At 46.8% G+C, this 17,058-nt stretch overlaps 1 protein-coding gene across 1 annotated transcript in view; it reads right to left on the bottom strand.

Annotated features, from left to right (window-relative positions):
* Positions 1 to 5,727: 5,727 nt before the first annotated feature.
* Positions 5,728 to 17,058, bottom strand: part of IQGAP3 (IQ motif containing GTPase activating protein 3) — a 49,464-nt gene continuing 38,133 nt past the window's right edge. The window contains exons 32-38 of the mRNA XM_035099078.3: positions 15,874 to 16,024; positions 13,881 to 13,968; positions 12,589 to 12,789; positions 11,214 to 11,380; positions 9,640 to 9,732; positions 9,030 to 9,138; positions 5,728 to 7,888 (exon numbers count right to left, since the gene is read on the bottom strand). Coding sequence (XP_034954969.2) covers positions 7,775 to 7,888; positions 9,030 to 9,138; positions 9,640 to 9,732; positions 11,214 to 11,380; positions 12,589 to 12,789; positions 13,881 to 13,968; positions 15,874 to 16,024 — 923 coding nt within the window. The 3' untranslated portion in view covers positions 5,728 to 7,774. The remainder of the gene's footprint in view (positions 7,889 to 9,029; positions 9,139 to 9,639; positions 9,733 to 11,213; positions 11,381 to 12,588; positions 12,790 to 13,880; positions 13,969 to 15,873; positions 16,025 to 17,058) is intronic.

Raw genomic sequence — 17,058 nt, 5'->3', positions numbered from 1 at the left:
CCAGCTACCTTCATCCCTGGCCATTGAACATGCTGGCTGGGGCTGATGGGAGTTGGAGTCCAATGACATCTGGAGGGCACTGCATTGTCTAGCCTTGGTTTAAAGCACAGTTACATATCCTTAATTCAAAACATCTATTTTAATCATCAGCTCCCTTTCCACCCATTACCTCCCCTCCTTGCCTGCCCACCCGCCTGATCTCCTGGCTTGTCTCCCTTAGAATTTCCATAGCAACAGGAGAAAAACACACAAACGCAACAGCAACAACACAGTGCAGACAGTTGGCAAAACATTCGATTCCCTGCTTTCATGCGAACCCGCTTCCCAAAAGGAGGCTGCCGCCACCGCCGCCACAATCACCACCATCAGGAGGAAACAGCATCACAAACAAAACATCCCCACTTGATTCGATGATGGCCGCCAACTTGGATGGCTTTAAAAGAGGGTTAGAGAAATTCATGGAGGAGGAGAAGGCTATCAATGGCTACTTGCCAGGTTGGCTATGCATTGCCTTCAGTGGATTTCCCGACCTGCGTCCGGTTGGCCACTGCGGGAGGCTAGACAGGCCTACCTTGTTCAGATACAACCAAAAATCACGTGGGGAAAGTGGATAGGCAAAAGATTCCACCTCTTCTCTCATCATAACACTAGAACTCTTGGACATCCAATGAAGCAGAGTGTTGGAAGACTCAGGACAGATAAAAGGAAGGACTTCTTCACCCAGTGCATAGATGCAGGAGGCAGTGATAGCCACCAACATGGATGGCTTTAAAAGAGTATTGGACAAATTCATGGAGGACAAGGCTATCAGCATCTACTTAGCCATGCTGGCTATGCTTTGCCTCCATGGTCGGAAGCAGAATTATCATTATTGTTGTTGTAATTAAATATGTTTATGTACCGCTTTTCCTTAGAAGCAGATTACATTAAAAATATATACTTTTTTTTAAAACCAATGACAGAACATAATTGCCTTGATGGCAGAAAGTGAGGAGGAATTAAAGAACCTTTTAATGAGGGTGAAGGAGGAGAGCGCAAAATATGGTCTGAAGCTCAACATAAAAAAAAACAACTAAGATCATGGCCACTGGTCCCATCACCTCCTGGCAAATAGAAGGGGAAGAAATGGAGGCAGTGAGAGATTTTACTTTCTTGGGTTCCTTGATCACTGCAGATGGTGACAGCAGTCCCGAAATTAAAAGACGCCTGCTTCTTGGGAGAAAAGCAATGACAAACACGGACAGCATCTTAAAAAGCAGAGACATCACCTTGCCGACAAAGGTCCGTATAGTTAAAGCTATGGTTTCCCCAGTAGTGATGTATGGAAGTGAGAGCTGGACCATAAAGAAGGCTGATCGCCAAAGAATTGATGCTTTTGAATTCTGGTGCTGGAGGAGACTCTTGAGAGTCCCATGGACTGCAAGAAGATCAAACCTATCCATTCTGAAGGAAATAAGCCCTGAGTGCTCACTGGAAGGACAGATTGTGAAGCTGAGGCTCCAATACTTTGGCCACCTCATGAGAAGAGAAGACTCCCTGGAAAAGACCCTGATGTTGGCAAAGATTGGGGGCAGAAGGAGAAGGGGACGACAGAGGATGAGATGGTTGGACAGTGTTCTTGAAGCTACGAACATGAGTTTGACCAAACTGTGGGAGGCAGTGCAAGACAGGAGTGCCTGGCGTGCTGTGGTCCATGGGGTCATGAAGAGTCGGACACGACTAAACGACTAAACAACAACAACAGTAAACTTTCCATATTATCAATGAAATAATGAAACCACAAAAACCAGCACTATAGGAACACAGGGAGCTGCCTTATACCAAGTCAAACCATCTAGCTCTCTACAGGCAGTGTGGCTCTCCAGGATTTAAGGTAGAAGTTTCTCTCAACACTTCCCGGAGATGTCAGGGATTGAATGTGGAACGTTCTCTTTCCACCACTGAGCTGTGGCTCTTTCCCAAACAAAACCATAAACCAAAACAGGTTCAAGGCTCCAAGACAGCCTAACCACAGTGTGTCTTTGAATGCCAGTCACTGAGAATCGAAGCGAGGATAGTTGTTGTTGAGCTACAATTCCTATGAAGTTCCCCATGAAGACGGATTGGACTGTTAAGCCACTCTGGGAATTGTAGTTCTGTGAGGGGAATAGGGGCTTCCTCTCAGCACCCTTAACAGATTACGGCTCCCTGAATTTTTTGGGGGGAAAGCCACGACTGTTTAAAATAGCATCATGGCACTTTAAATGTATTGGTGGCCTTAGCCACGAAGAAACCCCTGCCCTCTGGCACCCCTTGAACTTTTGACAGCATTTCAAAGGGTCCCCAAATAACACAATACTGTATTGGCAGAACACTGTTTTCATTATTTATTTATTTATTTTAAATAAAACTGCACTATTTCAATTGAAAATATGGATGGACTGACGCAATAAGCTCACACCAACTCCAATTTCAAAACACCTCTGTTCCTTCACCTGGCCATATGGGTTGTCCCTCTCCTCCCCACCCCCGCACTTTTTTTCTGCATATCCTATATTTCTGATTCCATCCCATCCCCAATCTGTCACTTCATTTAACATACTTTATGCTCACACAGACAATTATGATAAATAATGAGACAAGATGGGGGGGGGGAGAGAGTCAGGCAGGGCAACCATGGAAGAGGAACATGGTTGCTAAGGGGTTGCGTGGCAACTGGGGAAGTGCATGTCTCCCTTGTTTGGTGAGATGTCTCTGGATGGGATGACTGGGAGGGTGGCGAAAGGGCCGCCTCTGGAGGGCAGGAAGCTGAGTACGCAATATGATCCAATTGGTGGTTTCTAAACATGGGACCACACCACTAATTTCAGATGTTTCCAAAAGTGCAAACTGGGGAGGGAGAGTGGACAGGAAGGTAGGAAGTGGATAGCGGCAGGAGCCATGGAAAACAACCACAGCGTGTAGGAAGGAGCATGACAGGGTACGTGGTAGGGATAAAGCAGAGCTTGGCGCAGGAAGCACATCCAATCTGCCACCTTGCAAAATCCACAGGTGGGCAACACCTTTGTTTCAGGGACGGAAAACCTGGTGTCCTCCAGCCATTGCTGGACTGCTGCTCCCATAACTCCTGACCGCTTGCCATGCTAGCAGGGGCTGATGGAGTCCAAGAACATCTAGAGAACACAAGTGCGGCAAAAAACAGCACAAAATGCCAGCAGCAGAAGATTCAGCACTCTCTCTCCTTAGACCAGGAAGGGAGCAGGGCAGGACTGGGGACCCTGATGTTGCTGGACTACAGCTCCCATAATTCCTGGCTATTGGCCATTCTGGCTGAGGCTTATGGGAGCTGGAGTCCAACGAGGACATCAGGTTTCCCCAACCCTGTAGCTGGGGAAGAAACTGCTTCCTAAGGATAATAAGTATTATTTTTATTTACATTTGTATACCGCCCTTCATCTGAAGATCACAAGGCGGTTCACAACATAAAAATACAAAATGAAATAACAAAATACATAATAAAACAAAAGCTTAAGAAACCCATGACCTGCCTCCCATAGGCACATTTAAAAGGCCACAGAATATTAATCAGCCGAACACCTGGCTGAAGAGGAACGTTTTCACCAGGTGCCTAAAGATATGAAATGAAGGCACCAGGTGAGCCCCATCAGCACATTTTATCAAGTGCAAACAAAAGTGTTATTCACACACTCACGCAAAACGTTGTTGTGAAATACATTTGGGAACAACATATACAGTACTAGTGTGGGAATCTGCAAGGCTTCAGGTTATACCAAACTCTTCCTTTTTGCCCAGCACAGAGTTCTGGGCTGTTGTATCCCAAGAGAGCTGATGGGAGCTATGGTCTAAAACATTTGGAAGGTGCCAGGTTGGTGAAAAGGTAAAGGTAAAGGGACCCCTGACCATTAGGTCCAGTCGTGACCGACTCTGGGGTTGCGCGCTCATCTCGCATTATTGGCCGAGGGAGCCGGCGTATAGCTTCCAGGTCATGTGGCCAGCATGACAAAGCCGCTTCTGGCAAACCAGAGCAGCACACGGAAACGCCGTTTACCTTCCCGCTGTAGCGGTTCCTATTTATCTACTTGCATTTTGACGTGCTTTCGAACTGCTAGGTTGGCAGGAGCTGGGACCAAGCAACGGGAGCTCACCCCGTCACAGGGATTCGAACCGCCGACCTTCTGATCAGCAAGCCCTAGGCTCAGTGGTTTAACCACAGCACCACCTGGGTCCCCTCTGATGGGAGCTATGGTCCAAAACATTTGGAAGGTGCCAGGTTGGTGAAGGTTGCATTAAAGCATCTTACCCAATTTTGTTGGCTCTTGCTGCCTACAGCTTTCAGTCTCAGGGGAGAATAGTTCCCAGCCCTGGCTGTTCATAACCTGGGAAATTCACTATGGACAACTGCTAAGTTACAGGCAAAACCAGCCTCCCCCCAGCGGGGGCTGATGGGACCTGTCATCCAGAACATCTGGAAGGCACCCAGCTGGGGGAAAGCTGGACACAGGCTGTGCCTCAAAGCTGCCTTGGGATGCAAACTTTTTTTCTAAAATAGGGGTCGAAAAATCCATCACTCACCATCCTCGCCTCTTTCCTGTTTGAAGCAGGGTGCCCTTTTGACCTCCAACATCAGCTGCCGACTGGGAGAAAAACGGAGGCCAACCCTGCCAGCGATTACCGGTCCGCTTTGCCTCCGGTTCCCTGGATAATGATGCCACCTAGTGGAGCAACCTTCTCTGCAACTCTTAATTGGAACGGGTGTTTTTCCATCTATCTCCTACGTTTGTAAGAGAGGCCACTTTTCTAAACTAGAGGTGAAACAGAGCCAATTTTCTGTTTTGGCATCGATGAGTTGTGTTTCAACAAAACTGTGTTATTGCTCAAAGGAAACACAGGAGCCAAGACTATTGGGTTCATCTATCTCAGCATTGTCTGCACTGACTGGCAGCAGCTCTCCAGGGTTTCAAGCAGGGATACATCACCAGTGGGCATCGAGCCCTGGGACCTTCTGCACACAAAGCAGATGCTCTGACATTGAGCTATGGCCCTCATGGGTAGGGCTAGGCAGGTCGGGTGGCCCACAAATGGTTACGGATGCTGCTTGTTTCTCTCCCTTTAAAAGGATACTATCATTTTCTACACCAAATGACACTTTATCCCAAAGCAAATGCATTTATTTATTTAAGGCATTTATGTACCAGAACAATTAGCATATCTAAGTGGTGGTTTTGGCATTAGGGGAGAAGTTAAGTGAGTTTTAAAAATGCAAATCTGCATTTCAATCACAGTTAACGGAAGTGGCTTTCATTTGGGTCCCCCCCCCCCCAATCTAACATCCCAGGAATACAGAAGCAGTTGGAAAGCATGGGATAGAGGTGGGAGGAAAAAATGTTAACTGCTTCACAATAGAAGTAATACACATAACCATCTAAAGACAATTAAGTCTGTGGTCTAAATTTATCTAGCTCAGTGGTTTTCAAACTTTTTTCCTCTGGGCCACATTTTCAGAATAAAAACTTGCTCACACGCCACCTATTTTTTTTTATTGATAAGAAGAACACTGGAAAACACAACTAGGATTGTCCCTAGTATCACTTGACCCTCTTGCTCTCATTTTGAAGAGATATCTATCCATATTCTGCAAATTATTATTATTATTATTTTATAATATACTATACCATACCTGTCAGAGGGTCGTCGTGGCTACTCTAGAGTAACTCCGCTTGAGTCCAGTTTGTCTTTATAGACTTTTATTGTGCAAGGTATTTACAGTGCAGAGACAGCTTAAAACATGACCTCTCATTCTGAATCAGAATCCGGCAATGGCGTACATCTGTTCTTACGCCAGCAAAGTAGTCGGGGCACCCCAAAACGCCTCCCCCTTGACCTGCGTCGCGGTGCTCTCCTTAACTCTTGCGCCGGAAGGAGCGATGCCCTCTCAGTCTCCTCCCTGTCAAGGCAGTGGAAGGGCTCTCCAGCATCCTTGAGCCCTTGCCTGCATCTCTCCTCCCCTGAGCTTTCCCATCGTTCCGCATGCTGGTTTCTCTCTCCCTCCGAGTCTTTCCCCTCCCCCGCTAGCTGCTTCAGACCCGCTGCTGCTCCCTGTGCTTGGCGAGGTGGACGTTAGGATGATGGGGGCTGGCTCCCTGTAGGAAGTCACCCTTACAATACCATACTGCACTGAAATGCCTTCATGTTTCTTTGGTTGTCCCTGAATCTTCACACCACACTTGCCATCCTCTCCTGCCACACTGTTTGAGAACCACTGATCTAGCTCCGTCACTGACTATAATCCCCATCAGCCCCAGCCACCACAGCTGTAGCTGCTGATGGGCTTTGTAGTCTAAAGCATCTGGAATGAAGACATTTGGTGAAGGCTGACCTAAGTAACACTCAAGAGGCAGACTTAACTAAACCATATTCAGAAGGAACCTTTTCACTCTCTGTTGTAAATGCTACCAATAAATAATTGTGGCCCAAAATGGCCATGCCAGCTGGGGTCAATGGGAGTTGTCATCAGAAGTATCTGGAGGGAACCAGGTTGGCGAATGCTGTCTCAAGCACTCATCTGTGAAACTCTATTAAGAGTGAATTATGACCCACAAATTAAATATAATTCTATTTATTTATTTTCAAATCCCTTGAATATATACGGTAACTTTTTAAAAAGCTCACTAGACTTCCACTGGTTCAGGAATTACATAAACCAAATCTAAATGCTACTGGATGGTGGAATAATGATATAACCCAGCAGCAACAATGATATAACCCAGCAGCTAACAGCATCAATGCAAACTAGATATCATAAATAAACTTTTGCCGGTCAATACTTGGAATTCCAGACATCAGACAGGGGCCCTTAATTTTCAGTATTTTTGCAATAGCATTCCAAGCATTATTTTAAAAAATGCACTGATATAAATAACTTTCTTTAAGCACACTGGAATTTAAAAAAACACAACAGTTGAGGGTCTTTGGTATCTCTAATGTTAAGTCTATTGCAACTTATTTTCTGTTGTAGTTGCATCAAAGAAGGAAGTAATACAGGCACATATGGAATCAGTAGAAACCAGAGAGAGAAAAACAAAGCAAAATAGGAGTAAAAATTTCCTGGTGCATAAAATTTCCATCTATCACTAATTGGGGAGTGTATGGTTGATTCTTAATCAGACTGGCTGTTGAAGTGTGGTTTTCTCCAATCTGGTGCGCTCCAGATGTTTTGGACTATTGATACCAGCTTGCACTGGCTAGGGCCGATGGGAGCTGTAGACCAAAACATCTGGAGGGCATCAGCTTGGGGAAGGCTGGCACAGGACACAGGGCCAGCATAAATACCCCCCCTCCCCTCTCTGATAAATCCAGCCTTTGTGACTTTAAAAATACTTGCATCTAGTGGCTGTACGTGGGGGCCCACATTATTATGGAAGACCCCATGGTACAAGCAAATTCCCAGCACATTGTAAACCATCCCAGAGAGAACAGTTCTAGCTTAGACTTCTCCCCAAGATGCACGCATTCTACACGCAAGGATTAAAAGAAAACAAAAATTTGTACAGAGAAGCATTCCATCCTGTCTTTTGGAAGTGGTCCAGGCCTGGATGCAGGTTGACCATCACCCCAGCGAGAATTAAGCCAGAATCAGGAACTTTTGAGTCTATTATCGTGGGCTTGCTTGCGGTTCAACACAAAAGCACTATGAGCACCACTGTCTCTTTGGTACCATTGAGCCACCCCTAGAAGACATTGGTGCCATTTGACCCCCCCCCCCCCAGGCCTTCAGTTATTTCTTGAAAAACTTCTTGTTGAGGAGGAAGATCAGGAGGTTGACGTTGATTCTGGCTTTGTCAAACATTTTCATGATGGCGACACCCTCATACTGGAGCTGGAGGAGGTCCTGAGAAAGAGCAGGTATGGAGATAGGAAAGTCAGCCACATTTAAGTGTGGTAGCATCGGCACTATGGAACTCCCTGCCTATTGATACAAGGCAGGCACCTTCATTTACTCTCTGGCTCCCGCTAAAAAAATTGTTTGTTTCAACAAGCCTACCCAGATGTTGTTGTGTGTTTTAGTCTGCTTTTTTTGTTTATTTGCTGATTTCAGTTTTTTAAAAAATGTTTTAAATTGCCTTGAGATTTAGAAGGCGAATTGCCTTGAGATTTAGAAGGCGAATAATAAATTAATTACAATAGCAATAAAGCACACTACTTTGAGCTCCTTGGAAATAAACATACCCATATATTCCGGTGTATAAGGCGACTGGGCGTATAAGAGGACCCCCTACTTTTCCAGTCAAAATATAGAGTTTGGGCTATACTCACCTTAATGAGTATATCCCAAACTTCCAACGCACACCAATTAATTTTTTTCTGTATCTCTTCCTCTCCCCGCTTTTTAAACACCAGTAAATGAAGCCAAAAGAGAGACATCAGTGCTTAAATGCACAGGTGTTTAAATGCAGGCATGCTAAGAACTACGGTAGCATTTTGAACTACCATAGATTTCATTCGGAGGGAGTGGAGGAGAGGTGGGGAGAGGGAGAAGGGGAGGGAGCCTGCTCCACTGGCACTCTGTTGTTCCAGGCACCGAAGCGAGGGGGGGGGAGAGAAAGAAAGGGGCTGCCGTTTTCTTTCCGTGCACGCTTTCTTTCTGTGCTTTTCTTTCCCCTCTTCCTGCAGGGAGGAAAGCTTCGCGCGTCCCCTCTTCCTGCACGGAAAGAAAGCGGCTGCTGCTTACATGCGAGTCAGCAGCTGCTGCTTTCTTTCCCTGCAGGGAGGAAGAAAGTGGCAGCCGCTTACACGGTCGCTGCATATGGCGGGGATGCGCCTGCGGGCCGCTTTTGAGCTCCCCCACCGTATGCGGTGACCGGAGAATCTTATACCCGGCGTATAAGACGACCCCCCCAACTTTTGAAAAGATTTTCCTGGGTTCAAAAGTCATCTTATACGCTAGAATATACGGTAAGAATGGAACTGCCCTCGTGGACCTAGAATGGCACACCGGCGATGCTAAAATTTGAGCTCTGCCAGCTCCTTACCTGGTAGTGGAGCTGAAACTTCTCCATGTCAACTCCCATAAATTTTGCCTTCACCTGGAACTTGCCAGCTTCACCACACGGGATTATTTCAAATATCACATTCCTGAGTCTGGGAAAAGAGGGAGGGGGGGGGAATGATGGCAATTTTAAAACCATAGGGGAGAAAGAGGGCAACTGGAGGTTAGGATCCTGGGATAATTCTTGGTACCAAGTGACAGCATCGAATGGTGGCTAGTGGTTTGGCTTTCAGCAGCGAACAAACTGAACTCAGCCACCAAATGGACTTGGGACGCGTAGTGGCTCTCGGGGGTGGGGGTGGGGATTTACAGAGAGAATCCAGGGATTGAACATGTGAGACTTTGCACGCACAACACATGCTCCGCCACTGAGCTAAAGCCCTTCCTTATGAAACAGAAACTCTGATTTCATGCAAGCTTGCCGGTTCGACCTTAGACGGCTCACACCAGCAGACCACGCGAAAGAGCCGGCAGCCAAGTTCAAAAACCAACACTCTGGGGAGAACCTAGTTACAAAAGCCTGAGAGCATGGAGAGAGGAGCTGTAGCTTCCATTGGATGGAACTGGAGAGGGCAGGAGGTGCCTGGACTTACTGGCTGGCTGGGAGGTCTTCAATCTCCAGCAAAACACCTTTCTCAAAGAGGCGGGCTGCCGTGTAATGCAAGGTTGCCTGTTTCTTGCTGGGCCTGTAAAAGAAAGGGACATGAATGGTGTTTGTAGACAGGGCCTTTTTAACAACCCTAATGGTCCCTTCCGACTCTGCCCATCTACTTGCCCTCTTTACTGAACTCAAGCTGAGCCAGAGAATGCCTCAACTGCTGGGGTAGCCCAGGGCTGGCCAGTCCTTTGAGGCCAGACGGTCACCCGCACACCCTTGGCCAACCCCTGGGGGGAGGTTCATGCAGGCCACCCCCCCACCCTCACATGCACTCTTTCTCACACATACAGGATTATAAAACTATAAAAACCATATGATAAAAGCAGTAGTAAAAATATACGAAGAAAACTCTCTGGCAAGGATATACCGTTGGACCTTAGCTCTCAAACGCCTTGGCTCCCGAATAAATCGGATCGAAACACGGAAGTGAGTGTTCTGGTTTTCGAAAGATTTTTGGAAGTTGAACACCTGGTGTGGCTTTCGGTTGGCTGCAGGATGCTCCTGCAGCCAATCGGAAGCCGTGCCTTGGTTTTTGAACCGTTTCGGGGGTTGAATGGACTCTGTTAGAGAACCAATGCATTCTGTTAGAGAACCAAGGTACAACTGTATACAGCAGGGGGAGGGGGAAAGTAACTTCAGGCCCAAGTGCCACAATTGGCCCCCCCAAACAGCTCTATCCAGCCCTAAGGATTCTCTCCAGCCACCCCCCCCCTAAAAAAACTCGGCCTGCTTTGAGCTCTCCGCTCAAGTGCTTTGGCCTGGCCTGAATGTGTGAGTGTAGGTAAAGGTAAAGGTAAAGGTACCCCTGACCATTAGGTCCAGTCGTGACCGACTCTGGGGTTGCGGCGCTCATCTCGCGTTACTGGCCAAGGGAGCCGGCGTACAGCTTCCAGGTCATGTGGCCAGCATGATAAAACCGTTTCTGGTGAACCAGAGCAGCACACGGAAACGCTATTTACCTTCCCGCTTGGAGCGGTTTCTATTTATCTACTTGCACTTTGACATGCTTTCAAACTGCTAGGTTGGGCAGAAGCTGGGACCGAGAAACGGGAGCTCACCCCGTCGCAGGGATTCGAACCGCCGACCTTCTGATCAGCAAGCCCTAGGCTCTGTGGTTTAACCCACAGCGCCACCTGCGTCCCCAGCATGAGCAATTGAATTCAGATGAAAAAGAGATTTATTCATTTCATTTTACTGATTAAATTTATATTGTGCCCTTCATCAGACGATTTCGGGGATTTTCACAGATATTTTTTTTTTTAAAAAGATGATAGAAAATGAAGGTGCCAAGAAGGACAGTGTGCCAATTACCTAAAAGCAAAATCTTTAAGGAAGCCCCATTGCAGTAGTCCAACATGGAGGTTAGCAGAGCATAGATACCCTTGGCCACACCACATTGTGCCAGGGACCTGAAGCAAGCGGAGAACAAGCCCTGAGCTATAGCCCGCGCGCACACAATTTCTGGTTCAGGTGCATCAGTTCCAAGCCTGAGATTAATACCAGGCTTACTTGTTTCTAACTGCCAGGTTGTCCAGGCACGTCCGGATGTACTGGTTGTAGTAGTCGACCTGCTCCTCAAAAAACACCCTCTTAGCGCTGAGGCTGTGCAGAGTCTGGCGCAGCTTGGCCAGCTCCGTCTTGCGGTGTTGTCGGTACTTCCTCTGGTTGCGGATGTCCTATGGGCGAGAAGGGCAGGGTATGTGTAAAGGAGATTTGGCCCAGCGTAAGCTGAGACCGTTGGAAGCATACAGAGCAATTATTTCTCCCCTCCCTGTTACGCTGCATTCATTGTCCTCCCAGTTCTGTTCCTTAATCCTCTTTCCTATCCTTGTTATTTTATAGCTGCCTTTGACGTAGTCAGTCCCATTGGCCCTTCTAGCTCAGTACTGTCTACACTGGCTGGCAGCAGCTCTCCAGGGTTTCAGGCAGGGAGTATTTCCAAGCAGTGTTAGAAACTAAGATATGAAGTCTAGGAGCTAATTGGCACCTTAAGCCGAGGTTATGGGCGCTGCAATGGAGTGCCTAGGTGCGCTTTCTTAAAAACAAGAATGGAAAGTTGAAAATGAATGAACTGCAGCTGAAATCTTATGTTCACTTTTCACATGGTCTAAGTCAGGCATCCCCAAACCTCCAGATGTTCTGGACTACAGTTCCCATCTTCCCCGACCACTGGTCCTGTTAGTTAGGGATCATGGGAGTTGTAAGCCAAAACATCTGGAGGGCCGCAGTTTGGGGGTGCCTGGTCTAAGTCCTCATCTGAAGACTGAAAAAAACAAAGCCATACTTTCCCTGCCTGCCCCCTAATATTCTTACGAGGGGCCCTTCTCAAGTCTTCAGAGAGTGACTGGAAGCGGGAAGGCAGAAAAAGGTCCTCCTTTTCTTCCAGCAGTGGCAAGTTTTAATCTGAAATATTAGGCTCAGTACTGTGCCCAGAGCTCAGAAACGGCTCGTGCTAATGAAATTCCCTGTCGCAAAACGCGCCTAGAACAATGGGAGTTTCGAACGCTGTTTCCAAGCCTCACTTGGAGATGCTGCAGGGAATTGAACCTGGGACTTTCAGCAAGAAAAGTAGATGTTTGCCCACCAAGCCAAAGCCCTTCCCCCAAAGTGAACTGTCCTGCTTTGTTGGCTAGAAAGAGATCCAGATGGTTTAGATTTAGACTACAACTCCCATCAGCCACAGCATTATATGGCTGTGCCGACAGGGGCTGATGGGACTTGCAGTCCCAAACAACTTGAGGGTACCAGGTAGGTGAAGGCAGATAGACAGCTATAGATCCATCCCAGCAATAAAAAATATTTTCCCCCTTGTGATGCATGGTACATTCTTCTCCATTCCCTGCTCATTGTCTCTTGTTCTTCCTGCCTTGAGAGCCCTGCATACCTTGGCCATCTCATTGATGATGTCCTGGTACTGGTTGGCAGAATCTACCATGCCCAGGCTCTCAAGGCGCCGCAGATTCTTGAGGATGACCCGCTGCTTCTCTGCTATTGAGAGGTGGCTGTTACTGACCAGAGTGTGGTTGCATCTCAACTTGTCTGGGACTTGGGCCCTTCTCTTCATAAGGTGGTGGTGGAGGGCTTCCTGGAGAGAAAGATAAGACTGGCTCGTGCTTTTCTACAAAAGGGAAAATATTTCACAGTAGACTAGAAGGTGGGAAGGGAGAGTGGTGCCTTTCCGATGTCCTGCATGACGGTGTTATAAGAATTTTGAGGTCATATATATATATATAATAATTGTTCATAAAACATGTACATGAATGTACAGAAACATGTCTGAAGCAGCACAGGAAAACAGGCCTGACTGACACCATTTTGACTCTCTCTGACCAGGTGTTCCTCTGCAAGGAAGAAGGGGGGTGGGGGGAACCTTCTCATTGTCTCAGGAATTAAAGTGATAATCCCTGGCATCCTGATACCTGACTGCCAGACAAAAGGGTGTGATTAACTTGGCTGGGAAACAGGGAAATGTAAATATCTCTCAATTTTGTTGATTAGGTTCTGGGGGCAGGGGGCAGGGTCCAGGGTGCTCAGATTACTGCCACCAGACCTCCCCTTTCATGATGTACCTATGATGAATCTAGGGAGGGGGGGTCTTGGGCTACACCCCTTCTGTGACATATGGATGATGCTTCTGGGGGGTGGGCTGAAACCAATTTCAAATCTCTTTTTAAGGGCAAGACATCTTTGTTTGGGGTTCCTTCCTTGTTCTCCTGTGTGAGAGGAAGGACCCTGTTGCAACAGCAAAAATAAAAGTGCCTTGCTTCGCACGTCCTGGTTTGGTCTCTGTTATTTGGTGGGCAGGAGACGCTTAAACTTTGTCTGCTTGCCAGGATACCTGGACTCTTCCTGGGTCAAGGATCCACTTAATTCTAGGGCCGTGTAGCTCTGCAAAATTTTTACAACAACGGGTTTTATTAGCTTTAAAGCTGCATCGATGGCCAATCATTACATGCTGAATTTCACTTACTAAGAGTGAGAAATGGTCTCATGATCATTCAGATAGCCTGGTACAAAAACAGTTTTTTCCTCCCCAACTGCATACACTCAAGATTTACTTGCAAATATTTATCCATCCAGAAATTGATTTTGTTTTTAACAACTTAAAAACCTTTTGGATGTGCCTTCCATTTTTCTGCAATACACACAGGCACCTATGTTGCAGAGTGGGCTTACCTGATCCTCTGATGCCTTCGTCTGCAGTATCTCCACAAGAGAATCACCAGGTTGGAACTGGATCACATCGACCAGCATCTGCTTAGTACTTTAAAAGATAGAAGAAGATAGTGATCCAGTTTTGATATCTGCAGAGAAAGGACATTTTCACTTGCCCCACCTCCCCCAAGCATTTCCCAGACCAATAGTGGGCGGGGGGGGGGAGAGAGCTGGGCGGGGGAATCACACCTGGCAACCAATGCGCCCCTTTGGTTTCAGACAGTACATGGGCAGCCGAGTCTAAAAAGCTCGGGACACAAATTTTCACGGCCGTCTAGTGGCTTTGGTGGCTCATTTACCAGAGGTAATGTATTCAGCGTTAACTCTGGAAGTGTATACTTGATTCTGACCAAACTAAGCCACCTGATGATTTCATTTCATCTTGGCATTATTTTCAGCTCCCCTACCCCACCACAATAACTGTGCTTTAATGCAGGATAGTTGCTCTATCGTTCTAGTTGGAGATCTCTACTAAACCTCAGCAAACAGGAGTCGAGGGTCTGCTTTGCATGTCCAGGTTCAGTTGCTGGAATTTCGAGTTAAAACCACCATGGATATAAGAGCTGAAAAATATTCCTTTGGCTGAGCTGCTACCTATCAGGGTTGACCAGCCTCCGCCAATATCATACCCTCCAGATGTTTTGAACTGCAAGTTCCATCAGCCCCAGCCAACATGGCCTACATGCTGGACTACAGCTTTGCTAGCTGGAGTGAAGGGGAGTGGTGGTCCAAAACATCTAGACCAGGGGTCCCCAAACTACGGCCCGCGACAACCCCCGCCACCCGCTCTTATGGCGCGCAGCGCGGCGGCGCACTTCCAGATCGGAAAAAAGTGCCGAAAATCGTTTGTGTGCATGCGTATGGGCCTCTCCCAACCCAGAAGAGGTCATTTCCAGTGCACTTCCGGGTCGGGGGGAGGCCCATACGCATGCGCACAAACGATTTTCGGCAATTTTTCCGACCTGGAAGTGCGCCAGTAAGTGTGTGTGCGCATGCGCACGGGCGCGCACTCCCCTGCCCTCCGCGTGATTGACGCGGCGGGCACTGGCCCAAAGCCGGGTAAGTCTGGGGACCCCTGATCTAGACAACACTACCTTGGGCAAAGCCTGATGGTCAGTAGGGTTGCCAGACTCAATAGAGGACAGGACTTCTGTGCCTTTAATTGCCCTGCTCTCTTTTGAGTCTGGAAACCTTAAAGAGAAACCAGCAGACCCGTAGCTTGGAAATTAAACAAAGGGTCTTCTGGTTTCTCTTTAAGGTTTCCAGATTCAAAAGAGAGCAGGGCAATTAAAGGCACAGAAGTCCTGTCCTCTATTGAGTCTGGCAACCCTAATGGTCAGCAGTACTAAGCTTAATGGACAAATGAGCTGACTCAGTCTAAAGCATCTTCTTACATTCATAGCAAAATAGTATTGACAGGCACCTGGGCAAGGACATCTCTTCTTTAGACAAAATTTCACACTGGGTTGTTGGAACAAGAACCAGGATCTTAGGCATGGGATTTTGGCTCTAACCCTGTACAAACTTAGGCAGCTTCCTGGGAGCACCTAGATTATATATCAATTCACACGCCAACACAATTTTTCTGTTTGGGTGAGTTTGCTTGTGATTTTCTGCCAGTTATAAAAATGATAGTGATGCACTCACTCTGCCCTGTCTCTGACATTATTTAATATCCAAAAGGTTTTTAGGTCTTTAAATGTGGCCGTGTCCATTGTTTACTTTGTCACCTAGTGGTTGTTATTGATTGCAATTCTAACTACCGGTATTCTTCCTGTACGAGCCCAGAGTGGTTATGCATCATCATCCTTTTAAAAAAAGGCTTTTGCTATAATTGATACACCTAAAACTACAACTTTAAGATATAGAAACATCCTCATGTTGCCGAGTCCTCAGATAGGATTCGTATCCCAAAAGCCAGGGTAGGCCTGTTATGATGCAGTCATCCACCCACCTCAATAACAAGCTTTCCGTATCCTTTCCCCCCTCAATATTGGCCTCTGCCACATCAAATTTGTTGCCAAGGATGAGTGAAATTTCCGTCTTGGCGAGCTGAGTCAGAGTTTGCTCCGAAGTCCCACTGGCTCCATTTCCCACACTGTCGCCTGCAAATAATAATAAAACAAACATCAATAATATAAAATAAGAAAAATCAGAAGTACCACCAGCTATCTCGGCTTCAGATTAAACATCGGCATCTCCAAAACAATTCATAGCAATATAATCTAACTCTTTCCTTCTCGTCTTTTTTTGCTGCCAGTGCAAAAACAGAGCCACTTTATGTATCACGGAGCCATTCGTGTCACTCAAAAGAAATTTGATTTTCTACCAAGGCATTGCTGCTTCAGCATGTCAGCAAAGGTTTCAGAAATCTATCTTGGATTCCCATCTGAAGGACAGATCAACAGACAGTGAATAGCATTTTCCACCTGATATTAGCCACAAATACTACGAAAAAGAAATATTTTTACAAATGAAAAGTCACTCTTTACTCATGCATGCAAATGAATAGACAGGGGCCTCAATGTTCAGGAAGAGTTGTGGGTAAGCGTGCAGAGGATTGAACTATCCTTTATTCTTTTACTTCCCAACCAATCCTTATCAGTGATCTCTCCCCCTCCTATCACAGTGACTGTTCAAGATAGCACTTCTATTGCCAATACCCCCACATTCTTTGGAGTATTAACTGGGTTATCATTCTGGCAGCATGCATCTGATGAAATGGCCTATGATTCATGAAAATTCATGCCACAATAAATGTGTTAGTCTTTGTTGTTGTTGTTTAGTCGTTTAGTCGTGTCCGACTCTTCGTGACCCCATGGACCATAGCACGCCAGGCACTCCTGTCTTCCACTGCCTCCCGTAGTTTGGTCAAACTCATGTTCGTAGCTTCGAGAACACTGTCCAACCATCTTGTCCTCTGTCGTCCCCTTCTCCTAGTGCCCTCAATCTTTCCCAACATCAGGGTCTTTTCCAAGGATTCTTCTCTTCTCATGAGGTGGCCAAAGTATTGGAGCCTCAGCTTCACGATCTGTCCTTCCAGGGAGTCTGTCCTTCCAGGGAGTCTGTCCTTCCAGGGAGTGTTAGTCTTTAAGGCCCCACAAGTCACTCTTGTTGCTTTTCCTGCAAGAGAGACTAG

This window comes from Zootoca vivipara, chromosome 16 (genome assembly GCF_965207765.1).
Source record: "Zootoca vivipara chromosome 16, rZooViv2.hap1.1, whole genome shotgun sequence".
Lineage (NCBI taxonomy): Eukaryota > Metazoa > Chordata > Lepidosauria > Squamata > Lacertidae > Zootoca > Zootoca vivipara.
Note: the sequence above shows the minus strand (reverse complement) of the source record. Positions and strands in the feature narration are given on the sequence as shown.